General features: G+C 38.2%; 1 protein-coding gene across 2 annotated transcripts; it reads right to left on the reverse strand.

Annotated features, from left to right (window-relative positions):
* Positions 1-3,236: 3,236 nt before the first annotated feature.
* LOC140157474 (uncharacterized) lies at positions 3,237-12,523 on the reverse strand. 2 transcript variants are annotated; one of them, XM_072180679.1, is made up of 7 exons: positions 12,263-12,523; positions 10,845-10,991; positions 10,394-10,504; positions 9,694-9,804; positions 9,371-9,426; positions 8,757-8,913; positions 3,237-4,086 (listed from the first exon to the last, which is right to left on the reverse strand). In XM_072180679.1, exons 1-7 carry the CDS (start codon positions 12,318-12,320, stop codon positions 4,076-4,078), a joined length of 651 nt encoding a protein of 216 aa, XP_072036780.1. In that variant the 5' UTR covers positions 12,321-12,523; the 3' UTR covers positions 3,237-4,075. The 2 variants fall into 2 exon arrangements, with proteins under 2 accessions (XP_072036780.1, XP_072036777.1); XM_072180676.1 differs by having other exon boundaries at positions 9,313-9,426; positions 12,263-12,518.
* Positions 12,524-14,474: the final 1,951 nt, after the last annotated feature.

Raw genomic sequence — 14,474 nt, forward strand, 5'->3', positions numbered from 1 at the left:
TTATTCGGCAATATGCATACCGTGATCACAACGATTATTATGTGAATACCACATAGCAATCATCTGAATGAGGAAGTGTATCATTTTATCAAATTTTGACACACGAAACATTTTACAGAGCAAACAATTATGGGAAACTATATCTTTCCGTGACCTACGATTTTGAGCTTTGACTTTGTGAAAATAAAATTTTCACATTTTTGATCAGAACTAGACATACGTTATAAGACTAGCAGAAAAAAATTGACGACTTGATACCAATAAATCATGACTTGTTTTTACAGTGGCGTCTGAAAATGTAAATAAATATTATTAAAGTGTTTGCGACCATATTGTGAATCTCTTGTTTAGTATTAAACGAGGGTAATTCATAACATTTTGCTACAACCTTGTCTTATCACTAGAGTTTCAACTACCACTTTACTTTTCAAATCCCATTGAATTCTGTGCAAAAGATGTTGTTTAAGAATTGTGTGTGTGTCATTATTACTTGGTCGATTTCGGAACAAAAGTGATGTATGCATAAAGGCCGGAAGGATAGATAACATAAAATGTGAAATCGACCAGCATTTTGAATGTGTTTTTATTGTAAATATATCAGTCCAAATTCAAATTTAACCACGTCTATGCAGTATGCGAGCAGTGGTGTCATGTTCACTCACACAGCTGTGTTAACCGCAAGTCAACACAGTGGCGTGATGGGTAGTGCTTAAATCCAAATCATCCTCTGCTCATAAACCAAGCGAATATAGGGCGAATGCGGCATACCACACCTCGCCCAACGAATAAGAAAAAAATGGCTTGTTTTATTTTTAAGAGCAGGATCAAACACTTACTGCGTTTCCTCGTCCATTCTGATTAGGCCTAAGGAGCATACATTTGAATGGTAAATAATATGAACATTGAATGCGTGGAAAAAATACCATTCATCAGGTAAAATATTAGCCTGAATTTTGTCAAACACATTCATTTGCAACTTTTTGAGGGATGACTATGCCGGGGGACACGAGACAGATTCTTGATTACTAATCATGTCTCGTAAAATATATATTTAAAATAAGCAAACAAGCATTCATAACAGTAGTGGTGACACAACAAAATTAAGAGGGATACCTTCTTGTCCCATCCCAAAGCATGAAAAGTGCACGATAAAAGTGGAGTGTTTGATGTTTGCTGTTAGACCATGTGAAATAAACGCCGTGTCAGACAAAGGCTTTTGTACATGGCAAAAGTTTCAAGTCAGCAAAAACATGTAAATCCAGCGATGCTGAGGTCTTTATCACTGTACGGGCCCCAGATCATCATATTGTTTAACCGGGTGATCTCCAGTATAATAGCTACAAGATCTGCCATAGTTTATGCTTTTGGCGACGAAACCATATTTGAACCGTCATGGCAAGATCGCCGCTATATTAACCAAAATATCTAGGCCTATATCTGATGCTCAGTGCCGGGAACTTGGGGGCCGTGGAGTACCAGGGGTTTGCATCAGTTTGTATCGGATATTTTCCCCGGGTGGGCCGGGGAGTGGCTCAAGATTTTGCCCGGATGGGTCCGGGACTGGCCAGGTGTTTACCTGGGACTTGAACTTTTAAACCCCAAATCCGCGGCCCACGACCCGGCCATCCCCGGCTACCCAGGGGCCGGGGTTGCATCTGATATGTGCATAATACCGGGTGTCCCAAAAAAAGGTTGCACGTAGATTTTTGAAAATAATCTAAGTTAATGTTAACAAATATAAATTTTCTTTTCATGACATGCACCCTCTACTAGTACCCCTGTGAATGTTCAAAATGTGTGTATTTAGCCCGCACTCCACGCATTCCTGAGCAAGTTGTTTACCAAACGATCTTAAGTTAGATTTAGTCAAATCAGGATATCCCACACTGATGATGTCATATGATTGACAGAATGACATCATAGGATGTTACGATTGTAGACAAGATATAATCACAACATCACCATCTGCTGAAGATGCTAGTCGAACTAGAGAAAACGTTCAAGGTGAGCGAAAATAGTGTAGTGTTGAAGTTAAACTCTTCTATTATTTTATCCACCACTTCGTATGCATATCTACTCGTATGTTTGTTTGTTGTCAAAAATATCGTACGATAACTTTTTAACATTTTGCAAAATGCTGTTGTTGTGATTTTTCTTACAAAACATTCTCAAAACCTTCATAATAACCCGAAATTTAATGACGTCATGAAATTTAATTTTAAATGTCTTGACCAAACCACACAAAAACAAGTATTTTTGTTTCCTGGGAGATCTTTACTCTTGGTTTTCAAACTCAGTAGGTCTAGAACCTTTATATCAAGGTTAGTGTTACTACTTTGCATGTTCATATCGAAAGGTTTGGCTACAAAACGATTCTCTTGTAAACAAATCTATGCACAGTTTCCTGTATTACTCTTCATGGTTGAGTACATAGCATCATAAGAGCTGTGTGAGCTTCTAGCTGGTGACTAGTGGTAAATACGGCATCTGTGATTGGTTTTTGACAAAACCCCTTCATTCAATCAGAAAAGTTTTTATATCGAATGAAAGCTAACACTTCCTGCTTAAAATACTTTTTTCATTACGTCAACAAATGACGCAATTCCATGTTTATAGCAAGGCGAATGTGATAAATCTGTTGAAAACGGATAATGTTTGACCAAGATGTAGGTTATAAATGTCAAACTTCGCCAATTTTATGTCATTAAATGAAAGAGCACACATATATTGTCCATATACTAAATCTTAAATTGCAAATCTTGCGCAAAAAGTTACTATTTTTGCCTGTTTTGTCATAGAGTTGTAAAATCAGTGAACAATGTCTTTGCTCAAACAGTCGTCTTAGGGCATTTAAATAAAGGCACTTAATTTAATGCCCACGTGACCACATGGGCGCAGACATAACAGCGTCTAGACAGGATGTCTGGAATAGTGACCTTTGGCACAGCAGGGGTCTTCCTGTGTATTTCAATTGGAAACGCGGGATGCATGTCCACATTTTCTAGCAAATTTGTCATTTTTTTGCAACTTCGTAGTATTATTGTTAGAGTTTCCGTCGATAACTTTTTTTTCCGTCGACCAAAACCTTCAAAATTTAGTTCTTGAAAACATATTAAGGGTAGACGAGGTATTGTTGGTCGAAGCAACCTAAAAATCGATTTTCATTATCTAGATCAATATATTATTGAAAAATAGCACCTTGATGTTTTGCAAAAGTTCATTCTGCAAATCATATACTTTGCAAACTTGCTTAATTTATTGTTGTTAATGAGTTATGTACGTTTTACAAAAGTGTTGTTGTTTCAGCCCTCTTTACAACGTAACTCAAGAACCGCAGCACCTATAAAAGTATATCTGTGATATTTTAATTCTTCTACACACTCGCTATGAATTGAGCAATACAGTTTTTGCCAAAGCTCACTACCATTCGTAAGATGCAGTGAACTACCAAATCACATCAGATTAAAATAATTAATAACCTTAAAAAACAGAATCTCCCAATTTTTAATTAAGTTGTACATTAAATTTTCAGCAATTTCATTTGTCTAAAAAAATCCTATCTCTTAGCATTGTAGCACATCTACTGATCACTTGGTGGTCTTGGTATGGCGGCGCCCATGGGTCACGTGGGCATTAAATTTAGTGCCTTTTATTTAATACCCTATGGTAACTGTTAAAGGTTCATTAAATAGTAGGCTTGGATAATAGGAACAATCCCACTATTTGTTCAGTGGTTCTTGAGATAGCTCAACATATCAAGAGCTCTCTCAAGAACCATTGAACTATTTGTGGGCATGTTTGTACTCATTTTAATTGATTTTTCGTTATAATTCCAAAAATGGTCAAATAAAATGTTCAATTCGGAACTTATCGTCTGCAGTGGACACCTGTGTACAGAGGGTTACAAGAAGAGATGAGAACATTGGAGCTCTGAGACGTATAATATTTGTCTTCCTTAGATCCATAAGAATGTTTATATATTTATTTATTTGTTTGTTTATTTATTTCTTTTATTTCTTTATTATTTAACTTGGGGTGATCAATCAATGCACGGGCACTCTTCTCCCTTTTCCCATCACAGTAAATCTGTAAAGAAAAATACGTAGGTATAATGATAATGTAGTTTGTCCCACTATTCATGTATTCTTTTTTTGATTTATTGCAACGTAACAAGACAAGTAACGAGAATGAACATTTACAGCAAATATTCATAGTTGGGGATACTTCCATGCAGTAACTTACGCACACCACATCTGTTTGACCCCGTAATAAAACCTCATTTGAACACATCTCGCTCAGTGAGTTAGAAAACGAGGTTGCTACATCAGTACGCAAGGTAAATGATAAACGCCGTGTCAGACAAAAGTCTTTGAACATGGCATAGGCTCCTAGTCAGCAAAATACTGCGATTATGACGTCTTCATAAGTGCTCGCTCAGTCAGTTACGTTTAACCAACGCTTCAAACACTTCAAACCCAGCCAAAACAGCTACTTTGGCTGTACATGGATTAAAAAATCGATGTAATGATAATATATATATTTTTTTTTTGATTGGTGGGCAATAAGAAGATATATTTTACAGAATAGGTACGTGTGTTGCTAAAAAAACACATTTCTGCGACTTTTGCCAAATGATTTTAGAGGTACAAGTCTTGATGGAGCCGTGGATCATGGCGCCAGTTTTGAGACAAAATATACCCAAAAACGTTGTATTTTTTACGTAATGGGACTTAAACGTTAATGCAGAGGTTGTTATTGGTTATTATTTATTCTATCCTTTCAACTGTCAAATCATGATCTATATTCGTCTTTCTGTCCATAGGGCTATCAAAAATACCATTCACGTGTTAATGAACAGTTTCCAAGAACAGTTTCTTCTATTATTGTTGGTGCACTCTATTTCCCCGACGAAAACCAAGATATAATGATGCTTATGCTCAATCATATTCAAGATACTTTGGATCTCATGCGTGTTAAATATCCTGACGCAGGCGTTTGCATCATAGGGGATATGAACAAACTTGATGTCTCTCAACTTTGTAGAAATAACAACCTAGTCCAAGTTGTCGACAAACCAACAAGAGGGAATAGCATTTTGGACAAAATAATAACAAATTTTGCCCAATTCTATTCAACCCCTTTGATTGAAACATCCATAGGAAAGAGCGACCACTCAACAGTTGCATGGTTCCCAAAACCTAACCACAGTATTAAGCATACTAACGCGACTATTACCAGAACTGTCCGACCAATGAAAGACTCGGGCATTCGTTCTTTCGGTTCTTGGATATCAAGTCACGATTGGAGTGAAGTTTACGAGCAAAACAAATCTCAGGATTGTACAAATGCCTTTTATAACACCCTGAATGAACAGATGGACTTGCATTTTCCTACACGGCAAGTAAAACATCATGTCACAGATAAGCCGTGGATATCTTCGAAAACAAAGCAATTAATCAAAAGACGTCAAGAAGTTTTCGATCACACTAGACCTCCAATTTGGAGATATTACAGGAACAAAGTTCAGTGTTCCATTGCTAATGATAAGAAAGACTATTACCATGACAGAGTTCAAAGGCATAAAAAGTCTAACCCTGCTGAGTGATACCGTCAGATACGTGTTATGAATCCAAAAACACTAGCCAAGCACCCATTGAGCCTCCAGCAGGTACCGACCCTTCTGATCCTAAAGCTGTGGCCAACAGTATAAATGATCATTTTGTTTCGATCGGTCAGCACATAAGCCCGTTGAACATTTCTGGCTTACCCACTTACCTTCCTGCCCCAGAAGCCCTTCCTGAAATATATCCCTGGGAAGTCAATTCGAAATTGTCTAAAATCGGCAGGAAAAAAGCGGGGGGACCAGATGGGATCTCATCTAAGCTGATCCGTGAGTTCTCAGTTGAACTTAGTGATCCACTGTGTCATATTTTAAATAAATCTTTTCAAGAAGGGTCGGTGCCATCGCAATGGAAACGTGCCGTGGTTGTGCCTTTGCCTAAAAGTAAACCCGCTACGTGGAACCAGCTTAGACCGGTCTCGTTGACTGATCACTTTTCTAAGGTGGCCGAGTCCTTTGTTACAGATTGGGTGGTGGATGACATAGAACCACAAATCGATCATGGGCAATTTGGCAGCAGAAAAGAAAGATCCACGACCCATTATTTGGTTAAGTTAGTCGACTTCATCCTTAAACACCTTGAGCAATTTAAAAGTATGTCACGTATCACGTAAAGCATTCGACTGCGTTGACCATAATATCGCTATTCCAAAATTAATTGAAATGGGTACAAGGCCTGCTGCAATACCATGGATTTGTGATTTTTTGTCGTACAGATCCCAATGTGTGAGATACCAAAATGTCGTGTCTGACTGGCAAAATCTCTCAGGCGGGGTTCCACAAGGCACCTTAAATGGGCCTATTATTTTTATGGTTCTTGCAAATGACGCTGCCAGCATGAACGATCCAAATAAACTCGCTTTTAAATATGTTGACGATTTAACTGTAATTGAAAACATCAATACCAGAAATGGTAGTACTATTCAAACTGATTTAGACAATTTTGACGATTGGGCTCTGTACAACAACATGAAGTTAAACCCGTCCAAATGCATGTACATGGACGTCTCCTTCATGAAAGATCCCGAGGTATTACTCCCTCTGCGGTTATGTAATCAAAATCTTAAAAGTGCCGATGTGATCAAAATTTTGGGCATTAAGATCGCCAAAGACCTCAGTTGGGACATTCATATTGGAGACGTTCTAGGGCGTGCTAGTGGCCGGCTGTTTATGCTGACCAGGCTCAAAAGATTTGGTCTGAGTGTTGAGGATTTGGTTGCCATCTACGTTGGTTTTGTGCGCCCCCTTCTTGAACACGCGGTGCCCGTTTGGCATCCGGGGCTTACTGAGAAACAACACCTGGCTTTGGAGCGTATTCAGAAGAGGGCGTGCAGAATCGTCTTGGGTGGTAACTATATTTCTTACCAAGACGCCCTCGTCACATGCAAAATGTCTGATCTCAGAAGCAGACGTGACAAGATCTGCTTAGATTTTGCTACCAAACTATATGACTCTCAACAATTTCGCAGTTGAGATCCGAAGTAGTCAAGGTTCCTCTCCGCAATAGCAACATGATGACGCTGCCGAAAGTGCGCACGCAGAGATACGCCAACAGTGCTATCCCGTACATGGTCAAAAAGTGGAATGAACAGTTGAAATAGTTTTGGCCATTTTGCATTCTCTGTGCTGCGTTGTTTCTGCAGTTCTCTCTGCTGTTTGTACTGAGGTTGGTTTTAGTTTCGGCTTCAGTTTGATTTGTCATTGTTGCTCATATTGTAGTCTCATTTAATTGTTGTATATATTTTTTCTTGCCATTGTTGTGATATTTTTGTGTTAATATTTTGATGTGTAAATGATGTTGTAATTCAGCTATTTGCTGCGAGTACATTGTTTTAATAAACCATTTATAATAATATAATATAATGTATTGGCTTGTATGAACATGAAGTGCCAGTTATTTTAACAACTGCAATCTTAGAAAAAATTGTTCGAACACTTTAAAGGCCTTATTGGAAATGGTCCCCCTTCTACCCCCGTACAATGTTGGCATGCCCAATATGCTCATCTTCACCATATCCTCTCCCAACACTGATTGGCGGGGAAAGGGAGGGATATGCTTAAGATGAACATTGAGAGAACTCTATTATAATTCTTAGTTCCAGTGACTCATATAGCGTGCGCACTATACTAAGAAGAACTTGGGATTACAGTGGGTGTTCGAATACATTTTTTTCGGGATTGTAGGTCGAGATCAAAAGGTATTCATATGATTGACAATCGGGTACATTATTGCCAACACCGCGGTTAAAGCGCCATATTGCGCTAGTTCAGTTTATAACATAGATCGTTTACCACGTTTCATATGACTATAGAATCCGGTTTTGGATATTGTCTGAAAGTATGTTTTTTACCATTACGAGTTGATGGAGTATTATATACATCAATAGGTATTGGATGGATTATCAACGGATGTGTTTCTCCGTTGGCTAACGTAATATTTTTGAACTCAAGGACATTAGGCGTGTACTGGGAGGTCGACTGTTCATTCGCCACGCTTTTGTTATTCTCTCACTAGGCATAGGCAACACTGAGTGCGATGGGTGCATATGAGGTTTTCTTGCGGGGTCAAATAGGTCCAACGTGTATTGAATTATTTACGTAACATGCTATAGAAGGTACGCATACCAAGCTATTGTGCTAACAGTGTAGTCATTGGGCTTTTGATGTGCATCAGATATACCGCCTTTATTGCAGGTTTATTATTATTATCGAAAAAAAATCATGTTCTCGTCGATTTATTTTCAAGTTTGTCGCTTTATTCGGGAAAAAGTGACAGTGATTCTAGATTTATAGTACATAATCACGGAAATCAAACCAAAATAGTCGTATTCGGCCATATGCTTACAGATTTCTTTAAAAATTAAATAAAATTTCATTTTATCACTGCTATCTTAGAGTGCAGTTAACATATACATTTAATTGGTAACTTTTCGAGGCCTTCCAACCACTACCCATACCCATATCAACAAAACAAATTTTGAGGATTCCTCTAAAAATGTAAGGGATTTCTCCAAAGGGATTTGAAAAGGGATATCCCCTTTTAAGCGGGAATTTTGATTTTCGACATGCTGTCCGTTGGCTCTATTGTTCAACCTGTACTTCTTTTGTTCAGTATCGATGTAAGTATGATACTCACTTTGATGTAGTCTTTGACCGTGGTCCATCTGTATCACTTCCCTGCTTTGATGTAGTCTTTGACCGGCTTCCATCTGTATTACTTCCCTGCTTTGATGTGGTCTTTGATCGGCTTCCATCTGTATCACTTCCCTGATCAGGGCAATGACCATGTTCGCCTGTGTGGCCAAAATAAGATCTATGACGTCACAATGTTACCACATACGTCAAACGAGGCCTTTACTTTTTTCTGAATCATTAAGGGATGGGGTATGAGCGTTTGGACAGTATTTTTGGTGGGACATTATCGAATTGCATTCTGAATACGAAAAATGTCCTGCTGGTATCAAATAATTTTGTTATGCAATGTAATACACATTTTATGGCAAATAATAAAAAATTATAGTTTCGATATTTAACAGTCCTCAAACATGTCGAAGTAAACTATATAAATCTGATGATAATGTACTTACAACAAGCGCAGACAACAATATAGGTTTTCGGTTTGAACTTTGCATACTTTGGGTATACCAGTTCTGTTGCAAAATGACAGATTTAATTTCAATTATGTAACTTACCCGGGGGACAATTTTGCTCATCCGAGTAGTCGCCACAATCATTGTTTCCATCACATACCATTGTTGCTGGTATGCACTCTCCATTAGGACAAGGAAACCCGTCGCATGGCATATCTAGTGGACATGAAGTTCAGGTCAGTGAGATTTATAGCAATGATTACAAGAATTGTACAGAATGTCTCAAAGGTCGCGGACTGCTCAGTGCAAGAAGTGGGTAAGTACAATAGCTGTCATTAATGTTGTCAGGGCAGCTATTGTATTTCCCCGCTGAGCAGTCGCCATTTTGAATGTTTATAACTTTTGTAAATTCTATATAGTTACAGGCAAATAAAAACAACAACAGTTGCAAAATGACAAACATGAATTCATTGTGTAACTTACCGGGACAATTTTGCTCATCCGAGTAGTCGCCACAATCATTGTCTCCATCACATATCCATTCTGTTGGTATGCACTCTCCATTAGGACAAGGAAACCCATCGCATGGCACATCTGTTGGACAGGTAGTTAATATTGGTGAGATGTATAGCAATTGCATGAATTGTACAGAATGTCCCAAAGGTCGAGATACCATTTTGAATGTTCATAACTTTTGTATATAATATAGTCACAGCCAATATAAACAACAGCAGTGGCAAAATGATAAACTTGAATTCATTACAATTTTTAAGTAAGTTTTTAGCGGGTTCTTTGGCGGACAAGTTTAGAACTGTCAAGCTTTCGTCAGGAGTAGCTCTGACTTCTTCAGGACAAAGTACCTAAGAACGAGACATGTAGGCCGCCCCTTGGCTACTGGTAGCTCTGAAAAGAGGCGTTCACTGTAGACTGCCCGTTGTCAACAGAGAACAAGCAGACCTCGCCTATCTGGAAATGTAAAGAGTTTGGTGGATCTGAAAATAGCCGTTCACTGAAGACTGCCCCTTATCAACAGAAAACAAGCAGACCTCGCCTATCTAGTGATGCAACTGCGGAGAGTTTGCAACAAAGTAGTTTGCTCTTTGACGAAGGTGATCATCGACTGACATCAGATGATCAATCGTAAAAACCTATCCCACAAACATGAATTCATTATGTAACTTACCGGGACAATTTTGCTCATCCGAGTAGTCGCCGCAATCATTGTCTCCATCACATACAAACGACGCTGGTTTGCACACTCCATTAGGACAAGAAAACCCATCACATGGCACACCTGTAGTTAAGTAATTAATGTCGGTGAGATGTATAGCAATTACATGAATTGTACAGAATGTCCCAAAGGTCACGGTACCATTTTGGATGTTCATAACGTTTGTATATTGCTAAGTGGTAAGGGTTTTATTTTAGCGAATTTTGTGATTAGAGCTCCTACAACGAAAATAGCAACTTGCAAATATATGCAATCATAACATAACATTCGCGAAAATGTGTTTCTCACGGCAAGTCGCAATAATAACTATACGCAAAATCATCACTTATACAGTATACTACTCACAGCTAACAGCAGCTGCAAAATGACAGAATGACAGACTTGAATTCAATATGTAACTTACCAGGGGGACAAATTTGCTCATCCGAGTAGTCGCCACAATCATTGACTCCATCACATACCCACCACGGTGGTCTGCACTCTCCATTAGCACAAAGAAAGCCATCGCATGGCTCATACGTTGGACAATATATTGGTGGTAGTATGCACTCTTCATTCGGACAATGGTGATTTTGACAAAGTACATGCGAAGTGAGTAAAAGGAAAAAACAAACTTTAACTTGTCTGACATGTAGTTGAGGTCTGTGAGATTTATAGTAATTATAGTAATTAAATGAATTGTAAAAAGGCATATGGTTTCCTTTTTAAAAGTTTGGAATGTTTGATTTTTCCTTCTTCTTTACTACTAAATAGAATGCATTTCAAACAAGACAGTATGATCCCTCACGCATACAAGCCCAAGTTTAGATACTTTTTTTAATTTCATTAAGTGCCATGCCCGATGTAGTTTGACCTACTATTCCCTATTCAAGAAAAATACAGCACTATTTTTTTGGGAATAAAAGATATTATCCTGTTTTGCTAACTGAAACATAGCTAAATCATAATCCTTTAGTTAGTCCTAACTAGCAATAAAAGTCAAAAAAGAGAGAGGGAGTGAGATAACAGTGGCATGCGTAGTCACCGGGTGCAGGGAGAATAGTTTCCCCATCGAAATAGGAAGAAAAAATTATAAAGCACCCAATATTGGCTTGGTAATTCACACATTTTGAAGTAAATTGAATCCATTTTATACCTGTACGCCCACTTTTCATAATAAACAAAGATGGCTAATCATCTTGCTCCCAAGGGACACCTACTTATTTGCACTGTCGACCTATTGTTACCAGAACTATCAAGGGTTATACCAAATGCGGAAGGATTTAGTGGTGTGCTGCCTTATGTGTACTTACTTGTGTCCGTATCTAAGCGTGTGTCACAGTTGGGTCCCGTGTAACCCGTAGCACATAAACATGTGTATGTCCCAGGACGTTCTATACATATGCCACCATATGTTAATAGAAGTGCTCAATTTTGTATTTTTACCGGAATTGTGTGTTATTATAGTTTACGTGGTAAGAGTTAAAAAGTTTTGTTCAAAAATGAAAGTATATTAACACTTGTGTTTAGAGTGTAAATGCACCCCTACATCCATTTTGATAACGCCTGATTAATATAAAACACAAATGTTTTAAAATGAATGACAAAAGACGAAATAGCTTTTACAATTCAATGAACATCGAAAGATGCGACGAATTTGAATTCTCGGCAAATATTAATATGGAATACACTGACATTAAAATGAATTTCAATGTTCGATTAAAGAAATTGATTTTGAGTTTCTGTGACCTCAATTTGTGGACGAATTTGAAATGTACTTTTCACTATATATCAAAGACCAAAGTAGGACTGAAAATAACTGAGAAACCCAAATTAGCTTACCTGTTGACACGATAACAGTGACTACAGCAAACAGACACATATTGACGAGCAACTTCATCTTTCTGATGTGGTTACAAAATCTGGATCACCAAATTATTTTATTTGCAGCTGATATTAAACGATGTCTCTCCACGCGAGTCAGGTAGTGAAATGATGGATATGATGCTTGTAGGTATAGGTTCTACACCAGCTTGCCACGTATTCGAAATTGTTAAATTTTAAATTGGATTTAAGAAAATGGTAAGCGTAAAAGTACCAGCCATTCTACACCAGCTTATAACGTGTTTTAAAATTCATTAACTTTGAAATTACATTTTGAAATTTGAACATTTTTTTACATATCGTAATGTTTGCAGGTGTTATACCAGCACGAATATTTTCTGTAACACGGCATGTGAATAGTAGGTCATAAACCAAGCGAATTTTAAATTAAATTTTAGAAATGTTAAGCCTAAAAGTACCAGTCAGTTTAATATCACGTGTCTCAAAATTCATTAACTTTGAAATTGCATATTGGAATTAGAATATCAGTTTACATATCGTAGTTTGCATGTGAAAAGTAGCTCATAAACCAGAGGATGATTTAAGGAAGCCCCATCATGCACTGCAAAAGTCTTATCACTAGAGTTTCAACTACCACTTTACTTTCCAAATCCCATTGAATTCTGTGCAAAAGATGTTGTTTAAGAATTGTTTGTGTGTCATTATTACTTGGTCGATTTCGGAACAAAAGTGATGTATGCATAAAGGCCGGAAGGATAGATAACATAAACTGTGAAATCGACCAGCATTTTGAATGTGTTTTTATTGTAAATATATCAGTCCAAATTCAAATTTAACCACGTCTATGCAGTATGCGAGCAGTGGTGTCATGTTCACTCACACAGCTGTGCTAACCGCAAGTCAACACAGTGGCGTGATGGGTAGTGCTTAAACCCAAATCATCCTCTGCTCATAAACCAAGCGAATATAGGGCGAATGCGGCATACCACACCTCGCCCAACGAATAAGAAAAAAATGGCTTGTTTTATTTTTAAGAGCAGGATCAAACACTTACTGCGTTTCCTCGTCCATTCTGATTAGGCCTAAGGAGCATACATTTGAATGGTAAATAATATGAACATTGAATGCGTGGAAAAAATACCATTCATCAGGTAAAAAATTAGCCTGAATTTTTCAAACACATTCATTTGCAACTTTTTGAGGGATGACTATGCCGGGGGACAAGAGACAGATTCTTGATTACTCATCATGTCTCGTAAAATATATATTTAAAATAAGCAAACAAGCATTCATAACAGTAGTGGTGACACAACAAAATTAAAAGGGATACCTTCTTGTCCCATCCCAAAGCATGAAAAGTGCACGATAAAAGTGGAGTGTTTGATGCGTGCTGTTAGACCATGTGAAATAAACGCCGTGTCAGACAAAGGCTTTTGAACATGGCAAAAGTTTCAAGTCAGCAAAAACATGTAAATCCAGCGATGCTGAGGTCTTTATCACTGTACGGGCCCCAAATTATCATATTGTTTAACCGGGTGATCTCCAGTATAATAGTTACAAGATCTGCCATAGTTTATGCTTTTGGCGACGAAACCATATTTGAACCCTCATGACAAGATCGCCGCTATATTAACCAAAAGATCTAGGCCTATATCTGATGCTCAGTGCCGGGAACTTGGGGGCCGTGGAGTACCAGGGGTTTGCATCAGTTTGTATCGGATATTTTCCAAGGGTGGGCCGGGGAGTGGCTCAAGATTTTGCCCGGATGGGTCCGGGACTGGCCAGGTGTTTACCTTGGACTTGAACTTTTAAACCCCAAATCCCCGGCCCACGACCCGGCCATCCCCGGCTACCCAGGGGCCGGGTTGCATCTGATATGTGCATAATACCGGGTGTCCCAAAAAAAGGTTGCACGTAGATTTTTGAAAATAATCTAAGTTAATGTTAACAAATATAAATTTTCTTTTCATGACATGCACCCTCTACTAGTACCCCTGTGAATGTTAAGTTCAAAATGTGTGTATTTGGCCCGCACTCCACGCATTCCTGAGCAAGTTGTTTACCAAACGATCTTAAGTTAGATTTAGTCAAATCAGGATATCCCACACTGATGACGTCATATGATTGACAGAATGACATCATAGGATGTTACGATTGTAGACAAGATATCATCACAACATCACCATCTGCTGAAGATGCTAGTCGAACT

The sequence above is a fragment of the Amphiura filiformis genome, chromosome 7 (genome assembly GCF_039555335.1).
Source record: "Amphiura filiformis chromosome 7, Afil_fr2py, whole genome shotgun sequence".
Classification (NCBI taxonomy): Eukaryota; Metazoa; Echinodermata; class Ophiuroidea; order Amphilepidida; family Amphiuridae; genus Amphiura; species Amphiura filiformis.

Bases quoted from the DNA above. Each gene is read 5' to 3' on its own strand.
- LOC140157474 (XM_072180676.1), bottom strand. From the start codon at position 12,320: ATGAAGTTGCTCGTCAATATGTGTCTGTTTGCTGTAGTCACTGTTATC. The intron at 8,914-9,312 runs GTAAGTTACATA...TTGGCCACACAG, and splicing joins TGAGCAAAATTGTCCCCCGG to GCGAACATGGTCATTGCCCT. The intron at 4,087-8,756 runs GTGAGTATCATA...TTTTCTTTACAG, and splicing joins CGGTCAAAGACTACATCAAA to ATTTACTGTGATGGGAAAAG.